The sequence below is a fragment of the Chelon labrosus genome, assembly GCF_963514085.1.
Source record: "Chelon labrosus genome assembly, chromosome: 4".
Classification (NCBI taxonomy): Eukaryota; Metazoa; Chordata; class Actinopteri; order Mugiliformes; family Mugilidae; genus Chelon; species Chelon labrosus.
The window spans coordinates 21,313,198-21,329,038 of record NC_140340.1 but is presented as its reverse complement, the minus strand read 5'-3'; the positions used below and the strand labels follow the sequence as shown (position 1 = coordinate 21,329,038).

The 15,841-nt window shown below is 40.7% G+C and overlaps 3 protein-coding genes across 3 annotated transcripts in view; 1 reads left to right on the top strand and 2 right to left on the bottom strand.

The window, feature by feature from the left end:
* Positions 1–5: 5 nt before the first annotated feature.
* Positions 6–4,619, bottom strand: LOC311486598 (DCC-interacting protein 13-alpha-like). Its single transcript, XM_084542502.1, has 5 exons — positions 3,831–4,619; positions 2,683–2,781; positions 2,541–2,600; positions 1,101–1,172; positions 6–119 (listed from the first exon to the last, which is right to left on the bottom strand). Exons 1-5 carry the CDS (start codon positions 3,882–3,884, stop codon positions 24–26), a joined length of 381 nt encoding a protein of 126 aa, XP_084398628.1. The 5' UTR covers positions 3,885–4,619; the 3' UTR covers positions 6–23.
* A 281-nt stretch (positions 4,620–4,900) lies between these two features.
* LOC311486569 (kelch-like protein 10) lies at positions 4,901–10,448 on the bottom strand (the record flags this gene model as incomplete). Its single annotated transcript, XM_084542472.1, has 5 exons — positions 10,090–10,448; positions 8,604–9,093; positions 7,137–7,748; positions 6,463–6,612; positions 4,901–5,257 (listed from the first exon to the last, which is right to left on the bottom strand). Exons 1-5 carry the CDS (start codon positions 10,299–10,301, stop codon positions 4,901–4,903), a joined length of 1,821 nt encoding a protein of 606 aa, XP_084398598.1. The 5' UTR covers positions 10,302–10,448.
* A 2,443-nt stretch (positions 10,449–12,891) lies between these two features.
* il17rd (interleukin 17 receptor D) overlaps positions 12,892–15,841 on the top strand; it is a 31,145-nt gene continuing 28,195 nt past the window's right edge. The window contains exon 1 of the mRNA XM_084542468.1: positions 12,892–13,041. Coding sequence (XP_084398594.1) covers positions 12,922–13,041 — 120 coding nt within the window. The 5' untranslated portion in view covers positions 12,892–12,921. The remainder of the gene's footprint in view (positions 13,042–15,841) is intronic.

Genomic DNA, 15,841 nt, shown 5'->3' with positions numbered 1-15,841 from the left:
ATAAGAAATATCTGAGTGTTTTCCTACCCTTCAGTCAGATCTCTCTCCTTAAACTGAGTGATGGGAAACATCATGGCGTCTGCGAGCTGGGTGGACAACACAGCATGACAGGAGCTCAGCTGGAAAGAAAAGAAGAGGGACGTTAATGGAAATCCTAACAGTGGTGACAACTATGTTCACATGGACACCTCCGTAATAAAAACTGAGCAAATGTAAAGGGGTGGTGTAGACCTTTGATAATCTGATCTCCTAATAACCATGTAAACGTTTGATCTGCTGGTTTCTCTCTGGTTGGAATAAATCAGCTCTTTCTGAGCATGTTTGCTCCACGTGCGGTAAACATCAGGTGACGAGTTTCCAGGAGAGAAACATGAGGAACATGGAGGTAGAAAAACAACGAACTGTTTGAAAAGATGATCGAAGCTGGAATCAATGTGGACAGCAATGTTGGAGATGTGGAGACATTCTTGGTCGTTGTCTTCTGCTTAATAAATTAAGGGTTGGAGTGGAAGCTGGAAAAGACAACTAAGATTTTCTTCACCTTCTTCTTTTCTCCTCCTCTTCCTTCCTCCTCTTCATCGCCACTAATTCTTCTTCTCTTCCTCCTCATGCCCCAGTTTTCTCTTCCTCCTCCTCTTTCTCTTCCTTTTCCTCCTTTGTCTTCTCCTCCTCCCCTCTTCTTCACCCCCACCTATTTCTTCTCTACCTCCTCCTCCCCCTTCTTCTCTTTCTCCTTCTCCTCCTCCTCTCCATGGTTCTTCTTCTCCTTCACCTTCTCCTCTTTTTTTCCTCTCATCCTCTTCCTACTCTTTCTTCTTCCTCCTCCTCCTACCCTAATCCACTTCCTTATTCTTCTCTTTCTCCTCTTCCTAACCACCACCTTCTTCTTCTTCTGTTCTATTTCCAGCGGACTCTCCACAGCAGCAGAACCACTTTATCAATAACGTGACTGATGTAAACATACATCTAATTTGATTCTTAAGTTGTTTTTATTTTTTAGTCTCCATGGAAACAGTTAATCTCTGATCAGACTGATTGATCGAGTAAACGTAGCCAGTGACAGCAGCACTCAGAGTGGATGCGTTTTGATATTCTCTCACCTCGTCTATGACTTTTGCAAACTGCTGCAGGGTTGAACTCATCACCTCATCGTCGCCTCCTAGAGGGAAGCGCTGCAGATACAACAAAACAGCAAAAACACGGACGAATGGATTAGGTAATAGTAAATACAAAGCAGTCAGTGTATCTGACAGTCTAATCTAACAGTATAACATATAACCACTGGTGTAGTGAAGTCAGATGTGTGTGAGCTAACAGATAAAACCAGTGGCTTTTGTTAAAATGGTAATGGCTATGATGATAAGACTGATGGATGGTGAGAAGCAGACTTCTAGTGTTTTTCCAGCTTGTATTTATTGCTGTTGCGTTGAGGGATAGTGCTATCCACATAACACAATGTGGCCTGTTTAATGCCGTTAGCTAGTGGGAATAAGCTGATGGCTATTTTATGTAGCGATTAGTTAGTAGCATGGTACTGTGAGTGATATATGACTAGTGTAATAAAGTTGTGGTTAATGTCATAATGCTAGTGGCTAATGGCGGACAACTATAGCTAAAATTAGGGCTATATTGTTGGATGGATCGTTTTAGAAGGCTAACAGCTAGTGTCACAGCGCTAATGGCTGCTGTTTTTAAGTTTGTTGTCTGGTGCTAAATGTTTCTGTGTAAGCCTGAGGTACTCGTTCTTCCATGGGGAGAATGAAATATGTTGCACTGTGGGATGTTTTTAGCCATAATGCTGTGAGGCTGGTGAGTGACCTGAAGTTGACTGACGCCGAATGTGTAACCATATACATTGGTAAACTGGTGATACAGCTTTAGGAAAAAGGTTGAAGCCAGCTCAGCTTTCAGCGTCACAACTGACATGTCTCTACTGGCGTTAATGAATCCGCACTGAAAGTTTTTGATCGATCAGTTTAACCTGTAAGACTTTCTGGAGGCTCTTTTTGTGTGTTATGCTGCCACAGAAGAAATAAATTCATAATAAGTAAAAACTAGTCTCCTGATGCCTTCGCTGCAGAAGCAGACAACCTGTCAGGCAGCCAAGATGCTGTCATAACTGATGAGGAGCTCAAATTAACAGGCAGAGAAAATATGTTTGACGCTTTCAGAGACAGAGTATATGACTGTAAAGTATCATTTTTCAAGGCATTTCATCATTATTGTATTATTGTAGTTTTTTCTTCATATCATCTTAGGAAATCTTCCTCAAGAGGACAGGAGTTGAAGTGCGTTGTGTCTTTAGAAAGTCTTTTTGTAAAACCAGATGTTGGAAAATATCTTATAATTAGTAGCAGCTCAACTTGTGAGGTTCTAAAACAAACAAGAAGCAGTAACTGTGTCTAGATTTAAGACTAGACATGAACTCTGGAACAACGTACTGGAGGAGCTCAGACTATGAAATCACTTACTTTAATTCACCTCTGTGCTAAACTATGAGCTATGTGTGGGCTGTTAGTGGGTAGTTTGAAGTGGCCAACCTGTTTGTCGTACTCTTTCAGCAGTCTAGAGGTCAGGTGTGTTGCAGCACTTAATTCATTCTGAAAGAGAAAACAGCGGCAGCTGAGCAGCAGATATTGATCCAGAATAAGACTCTACATACACCTGCAACACTGCTGTTACCTGTGCATCGTAAATCCTCTGCATGGCCTGGTAAAGCTGTGTACAGTAGTTGGAGATGGCTGCAGTGTCCTCCTCAAACACTCCCAGCAGAGAGCGAGTCTACGTACAGGAAGCAAAATAAAACCGGTGAAAATAAAGTTGCTGATTCATCATCCGACTTGTCAATAAAATCTCAGTGTGTTATGGCCTCAAATGATGTATTGTGTAACTGCTATCTATCTAAATTCTAACTTGCCACCTGTTGCCACAGAACAACTCTGCTATCAAGGTGTGTTCCACAGACTGATCAGTCATAACATTATGACCATCTGCCTCTATGTGTAAGCATAGACTCTTCTAGACCTCTGAAGGTGTGCTGTGGTATCTAGCCCCAAGATGTTTTGTCTTGTTTGTCCAGCACATCCCACAGAGGCGAGATTGAACCAGATAATCAAGTACTATCTACATCACCTGTCAGTGGTCATAATGTTATGGCTGGAAAGGAAATCACAGATTTAATGGAGAGTGTTGGATTTGAAATCAGGACAACCAGTGTCAGGCTAGAACCAACACAAACAAACAATATCAACCCCTATATCTGCAGCGTGCACCGTACAGACAGGTGCCTCAAGCCACGCCCTGGTGCGTGGCGTCACGGCAGGTGCTGCGTCCCGGGTTTGCTGCAGGAAAGTGAGGGGAGCTTTGTTTGAACACATCTGAAGCCTTCGGCCCTGAGTGACATTTGCATATGACGATAACAGACAGCAGCAGGGCGACATCGGTGCTGTGCCGGATGATTAACTGTTATCATTACAGGGAGGCGAAACGACTAGCCAAGTGGCTAAGGAAGTAGCCGGCTAACTGTTCATTTAACTAGTTGATGTCTGTGCTAAGCAGCGCTGATTCGTGTGCCTCCGTTTCACATTTTAACAGAGTACCTTCCACCAGCGGATCGGTACAGTCACCAACTTCCTGATACCGAATACAGCTGCTGTATCCCGACTAAGCTGTGTGCTTGACAGCTGTGGTCAGCTGGGCCGTTAGCAGTTAGCATGCCGCTAGAACTAGGCATCTCCCCGCTGGAGGTAGGCAAACACTTAGCCTACAAAGACAGTTAGCCTAGCCGATGTTAGCATGCTAGATGAAGCCTCCAGAGAAGACAGAGTTACCTGCGGGCTGTCCTCCAGCGTCTCCTCTATGGGCAGCTTCTCTATCCCGGGCATAGCTGCGGCTGGCGCGGTGATATTCGGTGCGGATCGACGGACAAAACGCAAAAGAAATCGGTCCGGCAACTCCCACTCAAGATTTCTTGGCTGCAAGAATTCACAACACCCCAAAACAACTCCTCCCACGTCCACGTGTCCCACCCTCTAGCTGGAGTTTGACTGGAGAGGAGAAACTGCCAGGAATTTGATTGGTTTATTGTTTAAAGGGGAACAGGCGCCATTTTGGTTCTGACGAGGATCGCCTTGTCACTGCATCCGCAGACAACTCAGAGCCAACATGGTGAGTGGTCCCCATTGTTCATAGCCGAATGAATGGAAATAATTTAATGTATATTAACTGATAAATTTGTCGGCGCCATCTTGAATATAACATTGTATAGAAGACGCCAATACTTTATGTATCTTTTTTTGGCTATAGAATTTTTATGGACAGTTTTCTTGGATTTACTCGGTTTTTGTAATATTTAAAACTTTTCACCCTCGTATGTCATTAACGCGTTCATACATTTAAACAATTTTATGTCATGCTTTGTTTTTGTAATGGATGTAAACGATCTTCCCTCATATCTCGAATAACGACTGGGCAGTGAGAACGTAAGAAAATCTTTGATAGAAAATATTAATAACGTAAGAAACCAAAATTAAAATTATTTAAATAAATCATCTGATAAATGCCACTTTATTTTGTTTAATTTTGCTGTAATTTACTTTTTATTTAATTTCCACAGTTTCCATATCAGTTATGTATTTATTTAAATTTCATGTAATTTACTTTTATTATTTGTTCAATCTTTCAGTTATTGAGTCTGTGAAGTCAAATGTTACGGTAACACCAGAGATAGAGGTAGGAAAACAAATATACTAAAGAAAATATGAGCAATAAATATAGTCTGAATAAAAACATAAAAATAAATAATGGAATAATAACAACATTTGTTTTGACATGCAAATGAAGTTTTTTATTATTGTTTAAAATGGCACGATGGATGACATGTGTCAGGTCGGGCTGAAGCTCAGTTGGATTTGCTTGCAGCCTCCTCATCACTGGGGGCCGCCAGGGGACCACGAGGGAACAAGGCCTGGGCCAGGCTGTAGAGTCCGTGTAGCACGCAGCAGCTCAGGTTGCTACGGGAAACCTCAATGTTCGAGGCGCTGTACCACATCCCGTCTTCCTCGTCGTAGCGCTCCACAGTTGACAGGGTGCTGGAGCCATTGTGTCCTCCGACCACAAAAACCTGGTCGTCCACCACCTCAATGCCAAAGAAGCTGCGTGGGATGTGCATGGATGGCACGGTGGTCCACCTGTTGGTGGGGGGATCGTAAGCCTCAACACTGCATAGGTGGCTGTTCCTGGTAATAATGCCGCCAACCTGAGAGTGAAATTTGAATATGAGTGTTTCAGTAAAGGAAAAACCATTAAATGAAATAGCTGACCCTTCTTTGGCCTTCTGATTGGTTGATGACCCACCAACCAATGGGCCAATCAGAGCAATGGTCGACCAATTAGACAAACAAATCTTGAACTGTCAAAGCAAAGTCAAATCAAGAGTGAGAACAGGAGCAATTAAGAACTGGAAAACAGTTAAAAGCTGTGCGTGGGCTATGTGTAACTCAAATATCCAGGTTGCGATGTGGAACCCACACTGGTCCAGAACGCAACCAGCAGTAAATATTGAGAAAAGTCTCCCCTGCATTTGGTTGTGTGGATCCAGCTCTGCTATTGTCGGTAAAAAAAATACCCACATACTGTATGTTCGAATGGAATGTTCCATTAATGTCTGCTTCGTATGCGGAATAACGTTAAAATAATTGCTGGTAACATTACCGTATCTGTAGCTAAACTAACTAGCATCAACAACCAAGTGCTAGCATACCAAGCCAGACAGAAAAAGGCTTTCAGAACAACAACTTTGTTGATTGTGCTTCAAGCGAACAATATCCTGATCCTGAACAGGTGCCGGTACCTAGCTGTTGTTCGCTAATGTCAAATAAGGCTTCTTATTTTTCTCATGGATCGCTAGCATTTAGCATTTTTAGATGTAGTTGTGAATGTCGGATTGAAACATCATGTGTTTCACTGTTTTTTAAACAGCTTTTGGACCAGAAACCATTGGCTGTATTTGGCAGCTCTGGAGTTTTACATACTTCTTGTGAAATCTCCCAGTATACCAGAGGGTAAAATTTAGAAGTGAGTTTGTCTGTGCAGTTCAAACTATGGAAACTTGAACTAAGCGATTTCCTGTGCAGCTGCTGGGACACGTGGATGTTGAGATATATTTTAGACCAACTGCTGTGGTCTATGTCGCTGTGACTTGTTGAAATATTTCTGGGGAGGTGCATGCTGAGTACTAGTGTAGGGTACATAGCTCATCTGACTGTCATAATTAAGGTAGCCAATAGTTGTAGGAAAATAAAATCACAGCCTTGTGTAACCTACTTTATCCAAAGAGTATGCTGAAGTGAAATATTTGTAGGCTGCAAACACATACTCAAGGTAAACTGACTGAGGTAACGTATAATGTTAAGAGCACAATACTAAATAGCTAGCGTACATGTGTTACTGCCACACACTTACTGCATAGAGTTTGTCTTTGCAGGCAATGACCCCCAGGCCACTTCGGCAGCACCGCATGGGAGGGATTGAGGTCCACTGGTTGATATCTGGCATATAGCATTCGACTGTGGAGAGGCTGCGATGTCCGTTGAAACCACCACAAATGTATATCTGCAGACAGTTGCATTTCTTATGAATTCCTCTACTGTTAGAAGTGAAATAAGAGCTAAAAAGCTTTTTTTTAAAAAAAAAAAACAAAGATGCTTAGAAGAACATGAAGATCAGACAAGCAAACATAATATCATTCAGTTGGAAAGGAATAACACATTATTGGGGAAAACAAGATAACACAAACAGGATTAATTTACTGATTGCTGCGTACAGATAATTTAAGAATTGCATACTAAAATAATTTTTTCTCTTTGTGTTCTGCCCAATAATGACAGAAATTTCTTCACATTAGTCACCTTAATCTGCTGGTCGTCCAGATCAAAAAAGGCAATCGTAGCAAAAACTCAGAGCTGAGCAAGACTGAAGTTAATTGCTTATGGGTGTTAATTGCTTATGGGTGTAACTTTCTATTTACATATTTAAATATTGATGTTTTGAGTAGTTTTTATACAGAAATTAGGGGTGCAAATTCTAAAAGAAACACTAAGTTTTGAGATTGCCTCACTTATCTCTGCTTTACTCACCTTTCCATTCAGAGTTGTGGCACCGGCCCCACATCTCTTTGCACGCATCGGTGCAACCATGGTCCACCGGTTAGTCTCAGGCTTGTAGCACTCAACGGTGTTTAAGTAAGTTTCTGCATTGAAGCCTCCCATGGCGTAAATGTACCCGTTGTGCACAGCAACACTGACATAGCAGCGGGCGGAGTTCATGGATGCCACAGGCTGCACCGTGCAGGTGAGGAAGTCAAGCTTTTGCACAGTATCCAGGTGAGTGTTTTGGTTGCAGCCACCAACCAAATACACAAAGCTGTCCACGACAGCAGCACCGTGATGAGCTCGGAAAATGCCGGTGTTCAGGGTGACCCAGCAGTCTGCTCGGGCATCGTATGCCTCAACGCTGGAAGCTGCAGTGCTGGCGTCTTTGCCTCCAGTGACAAACAAAATGGCAGCAGGGAGACGGGGGCGGCTCAGCAGGTTGCTGAAGCAGTATTTTGGACCTCCACTAGCATGAAAATCCATAAATTTAGTCACTGCATCACTGATGATAGGCTCACATTCGATGCTGTTCTTTATCAATGTGTTGTTCATCACGTTGTGCTGGAGGTAGTCAGCAGACAACAGGCCTAGGCGCACCTGGACAAAGAAGGAATTCAGTTAGACCCAATCAATAAGTCCCACCCCATCCAAGTTAGTGGATGGGACTTGGACCAAACTAACACTAAAGTACAGGTCAAATACATTTTTTTCAAAGATGGTTTCTGTCATTTTAGGTAGCTACTTACTTAATTATATTAACTACTCAGGTAGGTAGTTAATAAAATGCTGATGTATGTTGTCCATCAAGTGTACATTTTTCTGATAAGTCTAGTGTTTGTTATTTGATTCTATACAAATAGGATGTGACATCATGATTAGACAGCTGTGATTGACAGTTGCAATTAACAACTGCTACACAAAGATGGTACTGTAGGACCTTCAAAAAAACTTTTTGTCTGTTTGAGACCTGCTCAGTGAGTAATTATGCTGTTCTAACCAACCTCAAGGATCTGAGGGATCTTTACTGTTTTTGCGGTAAGTAAGTGTTAACCAAGCACAAACGTGAGTGAGTCTAGAGGCAGTATGGGTGGGTCACTGATAACGTGGCTCTACTCTCAGACCTTACTGATCAGACTCTCGTACCGCTCATATCCCCGGAATTCTAGCATCGCTTTGACCAATGGGAGGAAATGGAGACAAGCACAGAAATTCTCCCCTGTTCAGCCTCCTACGCATCATTCACTCGGACGTCTTCTCTATGTTCTGTGCTGCGGTGATTTCAGTCAAAGTAACTGTTGAGCTAAGTTTATTAGCTTCAACTGCAACATGAGCCACTCAGTGTCACTCGTCATTGTGTGAACTACAGTGTAAAACTCAACACAGCAGACTAGTCACTACCTAGCAATTTGGTGGCATAATTACACAGCCCAGTGTAGGCTCTTATTAACCAACCTTTGGCAACAGCATAGAGATGCGTCTGTGTCTTTGCTCAGGCAGGTGGTTGATCCACCGGAGGACGGCTTCAAACACTGTGTTTTCTCGTTTCACATTGAGGTAATTGTTCTCAAGCACAGCAGTCAGCTGCTCCTCTGAGAGATCCAGAAACTCCTGCGAGACGCCAACAATCTCCTCAAAGTGGTGCAGGATGTAGAGGAAAGCCTTGAGCCTGAGTTCAGGGCAGTGGTAGAAGTCCACCAGCTTCCAGATGCCGATGCAATTTCTCAGACACAGCTGGTCCTCCAGAAAGAAGCTGCAAGCCTGAATCATCCCCAGCACAATGAACTGGTCGGCAGCAGCCAGGACGTCCACCACGTTGTCCTTTGTCATGGGAACAGAGTGGGTGTAGGCGTAGTTGATGATTAGTTGCATCATCTGAGGCGACACTCCCGGGATAGTGTACACCTCCTTTTCAGGGGCTGCCCATGTACCGGTGAAGAGAGTACTGTGGGATTAAGAGGACATCAGTGTTTTCAATGGATATCTAGGCATCCCAAGAGCCAGTTACATCCCTTGATTGGTTAATTGGAATAGCTTTGTAGTTTGTTGGCTAGTTCATTCCAGAGAGCTGAACTTCTGGCTGTATAGTTGCGTGGCCATATGGAAATATTTATCATTTCAAATGTACTTAAAACAAGATTGAAGTCAAGTCAAAGTCAGCTTTATTGTCAATTCTATCATATGTGCAGCACATACACAAGATTGACATTGCGTTACTCCAAGACACGTGGTGCAACAAGTTGAACACATGACACGAAAGCAGTTCAAAGCAGCCTTCAAGTTTCACATGGTGGAAAGAGTTTGTTGGACCAGAATTAGCTCCCAAACTACACTCACTTGCCAGTTCATTAGGTACACCAGTCAAATCACACCCCTGCTCTAAATCTTGTCTTCATAAAGGTTCTGGTATTCAGCATTAGTTTCAAATAACTGAGAGAGCTGTTGATTCAGCTGTGTTTTTATTGTGGAGGCTGTGGTTTGTAATACTACTGAATTGTCCTAATATTTTGACATAGTAGTCAGAGGGATAGGCTAAACAACAGAAACACTTTAGTGTTTAATTCAATCCAGTTTAACAGCACCACAAACTACATCCTCCAAAATGATCATCTAGGTGAATTATTACATTTCTGACTCTGTCTGTTCAACTGAACATTAGATCAGTCGAGAAGGAGGATTTAGTGCAAGACTGCGTTTGGTTTCACTAGTGTACCTAATGAGACAAGATAAGATGATCCTTTAATTTATCCCACAGAGAAATTTCTTAAACTCAGAAAAAAATTCCAGTTACAGCAGCTGAATTTGATCTGTACAGTGTAGGTCAAACATTCAGGAGGAGTACCACTGGCCACAAGGCATACCTGAATGGAGTAAATGCTTTCTGCCAACTTGTTTTAAGAGTTTAAGATTAGTCTTCGCTCATCTGTGCTAGCCTACTCACCGAAAGTACAAACTGCAGCTACAGAGGACGACCTTGTGGGCGTCAAACTCGGTGCGGCCCACTTTGATCACCACGTCACACAGTTTTTTCTCCAGACGGAGTTCGTCCAACGCCGCGGACATCATGTCTCTCATCCTTTTCTCCATAGCAGCTCTGTGAGCGCAAGTATTTGCTAGTTGGCTCATTTTTGAGGTGCAGTTCAGTGTGTTCATGAGGAGTTTGTCTCAGGTGTTTGGTTGCCAAGAACCAGAACTTAGAACTCATTCACCGGAACTTAGAATCTTTCATTGTGATGTCACAGTTGGAACCTGCCTCACCACTGCAGCTGACTGGCATCATATTTATAGATATTTACATACTCTATATGTATAGAAACAAACATACAGATGTCAGTTCATTAGTTACATCTAGCTAATATGGTTCTTCCAGACCTTTTATTGCCTGCTTCCAATAAAAGGTCTTCACATACACTCATGGTCAAGTACACTGGATAAAACATTTTAATATAACAGTCCTGCCCTACATCGTCCTTCATGGCTGGTCTAATGTTCAGTTGATGTTGAAACAGAATCAGAAAGGTGGTAATTAAACTGGACGATTATTTTGGAGGATGCAATTTGTGGATTGAATTAAACACTTAAGTGTTTCTGTTATTTAGCCTAGCCCACTGACTACAATGTCAAAATAATAAAATCATGCATCTCCATTATTTGACTAATGCTGATTACCAGAAGAACCTTACCAGAAATACCAGAAAAGACAAGATATAGAGTAGGACTGTTATATTATACATATTTTCACTAGTGTAGTGATTCTCTCTTCTGTGATGAAGAGGTATACTCCAGTAACTGGTTTAATGATGTACATTAAAAATACTGGCATGACTGGCATGGAAAATTAATTTATAGTTTTATGGACATATTTGTGGCTAAAGTATCTCAATCATTTGATCATCTACAAAGAAATCCCTTTTTTTTCTAAATACCTTCAGGTACCGAACTCCATACTTTCTGTAATACACTTGAAATACACTCACTTGCCTGTTTATTAGGTGGGCTAGGCTAAATAAAAGAAACACTTTATTGTTTAATTCAGTCTAGTTTAACAGCACCACAAACTACATCTTCCAAAATGATCATCCGATTGAACTGCCACCTTTCTGACTATCTTTAAAGATCAACTCAACATTATAATAGTCATTGTTTGTTTCCCTGGAGAATCACTGTTATTAACTTTTGCCACAAGAGGGAGCATAAGACAAACAGTCCAATGAAAAAGAGCATAGAACACAAGAGAGAAAGCTTAGAGATGAGAAGAAAGATTCACGTCAGGAGTAATCTTTGAAAGAAGAGACATCTATTCATCTTGCTCGGTAAAGAACACATATACTGAAGGTTAAAATCAGTCATCCAAATGTCCTGGACAACACCTTTATGAATAAATAAAATCAACAATCTTGTACCAAATATATGGGATCTTTGTTATTATCATCATTTTTATTGATTATCATGTCATCTGTGCAGAGGTCAACATCAGATTTAAAAATAAGGGGGAAAAAAATAACATATTTGAATTATTTTCAAAACATGATTTTCTTAAAAGATGGTGATTTTTAGTTAAAAAAACACAACATATGCATTTCCATTTCTTGGTTGGTTTTTCTAGTTTACAAGTCAAACTTCAGACTGTGTGACTTGTTGTTTTGTAGTGTGGCAGCTCATAATATGGTTCAGCTCAACATCATGAAGACCAAGGAGCTGGTGGAGGACCTCCAGCACTCAGGGCAGAGGTAGTGGTAGACAGTGGATGGGGTACATCTTAACAATAGTCTGGACTGGTCAGAGAACACAGAGTCTCTACAGGAAAGTTCACAACACCACAAACTGTATCAGAGCACAGTATAGTACATACAGATTGCTGTATTTTTATTGTCTTTTCGGTTTCTTTCATTCCAAATTTGCCCTTCTATGCTAGCTAGATTATGGATCCCGTTTAGACCATTACTGTCACTAAAACTGGTCATGAGCTGACTTTCAGAGACAAATGACCATGAGGAAATATGCTAGACTGTCAGATGTTGATGTTCATGGTGCACTTGAGACCCGATCACTCTGTATGTAAGTAAACACTGACAACATTTGGTCAGTAGAATATTATAACAGCTACTGTCTCTAACATTTTGTATCTGTTTTCACTACCGAAATCCTTCACATTTTGTCCGTTTAGTTTTTTTTTAATTCTTATATAAGAGAAAGAGAAAAACGTTTTTTCGATTTTTCTAAACTTATTGGGAAAAAAATCTTGAATCTTGAATCTTGAATTAACGGATCTCTGCTGGATCAGAACCATGAACAGCTGACTTGGGGACATGATACACATTTTGGAACAAGTTGTAAAGTCACTAATTCTGCTGTATGTTGTTACACATGTTAGCTTGAGCTACACCTTGTTTACCTTTAAATATAATCACTGCTCACAGTGAGCACTCGAAGACAAACATTTGAAATATAAAATCTGCCTTTTATCGAAAAAGACACAGGAAGTTAACGCTAGTTGCCCAACTTGTTCAAGTGGTTGTTGCCCAAGTGGTGAATAGCTCAAAGTTGCCCATTGAGCCACAGTAGATGAACTAATGTGACATAAGCAAGGTTGAAATAAACAGGAATTGTCCCTTAAAAGACTGTCCTGTCCAAAATGCCCCCCCCCCCCTCAGGTCCTCACAAACACACACAAACAAGCACATGCATACACGTAGAGACGCACTCACGCGCACACACGCCTCCTCCTGCGCTGTCCTCCTCGAGCTCAGAGCTGCTCAGACGTGAGGGAGGAATGGCGGCCCCTCGGAGTGTCTTCGCCTCTCTCTGCGGCTTCTTTCTGCTTTTATATTTCTCTTGTGGATCTACGACCTCGGGAAACCGGAAAGCGAACCAGGAGCGATGCGGCTTCAAGGTAAAACACTCAAAAAAGAAACGTTCGCCTTCTCGTTTTGACGACATTTGTCTTCGCAAGTCTCCCAAAAAACTTTTAAGATTTTGGGGACTGTCGATTTTTTGGTGACTTCTGCTAAAGATAAACAGTTGGTTTTAAATAAACTACTAATTAAATAATTATGAGCCTGAAAATACAGTTTTATTCTTTAGTGTGCCGTGTTTCAAAACTCAGGCTGCGCCAGTCATGGTACCTTTCTTACCTGTCGTGTCTAAGAAGCTGGCGCTTCACTGCGTTTTACACTGTACGCACCAAACTCTAGTATAAAAAAATGCGAATTTAAACAAAATCTACTTCACAGTAAATCTGCACACCTCAGAAACGGGCTTAAAATTTTTTCTGAATAAGTCTGAAACCCTGTTGAATTCGGCAAGAAAATCAATGCAATCAAATAATTCCTAGCCTGCCCTTTCTCCAAATCCACGCTGTTATCAGCCCCCTTCATCGGACAAGGCAGGATGCGGCTGTCATAAACTTAAAAAATAAAAATAAAATTGATTCGTAAGTCATGTTTATGGAGTTTTTTTTTTTGGAAAGATACATGCACAGATAACTATCGTACTTGTCCGGTCTTTGGATACTAAGACTCGCTTTCTGCTTTATACCTAACTAATTTAAATAAAATGTGAATTGTGAGGGTTTTTTTTCTTCGTTGCAAGTCTTAACAAGTTTAATGTATTACTGCCGTATCTGGTGCATCTTATTTATCCTTTATATCATCCACAAAACAGAGTTGAATATAAAAAAAAATCTGTTTTGCAAAACAAAAGCCAGAAGTCAGTAGTTTTGTGTTTTAGGTGAGTTGGAGATAATAAAGCTCATTTCCTGTCTTTTGTGGGACCTGTTAAAAACATTTGATGCGCCTCTTCACTTGATGATGTGCTTCTGCACAACAGCCATGTTTTTGGTCACAATTCAAATCACTGGTTGTTATGCAGTTCAAAATGTATATATTCTGGAGAGGAAGCAAACTTTCCGTTTTAGGAAAAGTCTTCAAATACCTTGAAACATTTCCATGAATCCAGTATGTTTGTGAATCTCATCAAAGTGCCATTTTCAAAGATGATGTGGAAAGGATGTGGCCTGTTTTCTACTCAATCAGGGTGGTAATCTTTAATCTCTACAATGTTCAAATCTGTGTTGGGACAGTTTTAATAGTTACTGAGTGGACCTAATGTTTTGATGATATAGTTTTGGTGTTTATTTTCCACTTCATCAGGTATTTTGTTTATTTATTTAAAAACGAGGGTTATTACACTTTCCCAAAAGTAATCATGACGTCTTTAGACGTTTTGTTTTGTTTGAACATGAGTCTAAATCCTTAGGGTATTGAGTGTATCATCATACTGATAATACACTCATAATTTCCTGCTCATAATAGCAGGAAATCATAGCAATTAGAAGGTAATACTGCACAATGTTTGGCTTTTTTGAATGATCAGCGTAGTTGTCGGTCAGTATTCTCATGTAATTTCTTATCTATGTGTTTCTTCTTGTACTTTTCTGACCATCTGGGTGGAAATCTTAGTGAGTGAGTTTTTACTCTAGCAGTTATGGCAAGCTTATGTTAAAATGTCTTAGAAAAGTGGAGCTCATGTTTTGACTGTTAATCTGCACATTATTTGTTTTTTTTTATTTAAAAAATGCTTATTATACTTTAAATAGAACAAAATGTGACATCTTCAGAGGTTTTTTATTGGACCACCAGTCTCGACCCTAAAGATGTTGAGTTTATGACATTACAAAGAAGAGTTGAAAACCATTGAGAAGCTGAAGCTGGATGCTTTTCTGAACAATCAAAGATTAATCAGAATAGTTGTCAGTCAATATACTTATGTGTTTTATCACCTTAGTCTCTCGTCAGTTTGTTCTCTGTTTACTGAAGTGAGTTTTAACTCTAGAAGTTAGTGCAAGCTTGTTTCAAGTTGTCTTTGTAAAGTGGAGTTGACTTTTTGACCGTTATTTTCCAGATGATTTGGTTTTTGCTTTAGGTAATGCCTAAAAGTGACGCCTTCAGAGGTTTTATATAAAAAGAAAGATATTCAGTTTGTTATTAAAGAGAAGAAAGTTGTCACAATAGAGACAATAGGTTTTTCCGATTTAAAGTGATCTTTGTTTGAAAGATCCAATATCAATTCATAAAATCATTTTTGCCTCTTTTTTTTTTTTTTTTTTTTAAATATTTGCCATTTCCTTCATCATCTCATTAGAAATCTTTTGAGACTAGACGAGAAACCAGTGAGATCCATAACATGACAGAAGCTCCAGCACAGAGCACCACCAGGACTGTAAGCTAACTGGATATAAAAAGTATGATGACAGAGAGAACTTGAGAAATTCAGTTATTCTGTTCAGTTAGTCTTAGTTGATTAACCCCTGCAATTAAATAATGAGAAACACAGATTGTTAGAAAATAATAATAATAACAAAAGTTTTTAGGTTTAAAAACTGCGTCGCTGTAAGCGTACAGACTCTGAAGGTTTTAATTTTCCTGTGTTGATAGATGACTCCTACCTGCCTTTGATGATCCGTGTGGTGTATTGTGTGTGTCTGTGTGTGTGTCTGTGTGTGTGTCTGTGCCTGTGTTATCCTGGTTTCCTCTCTCTGGCTTTGAAGTGTTTCTACAGGAAGCTTCACACTGTTTACTCTGCTGAAACATTCCTTCCTGCAACTCCACCCCCCTCCTCCCGACACACACACACACACACACACACACACACACACAAAAAAACTACCCCCTGCCCTCCTGCTTCCCCTCTTC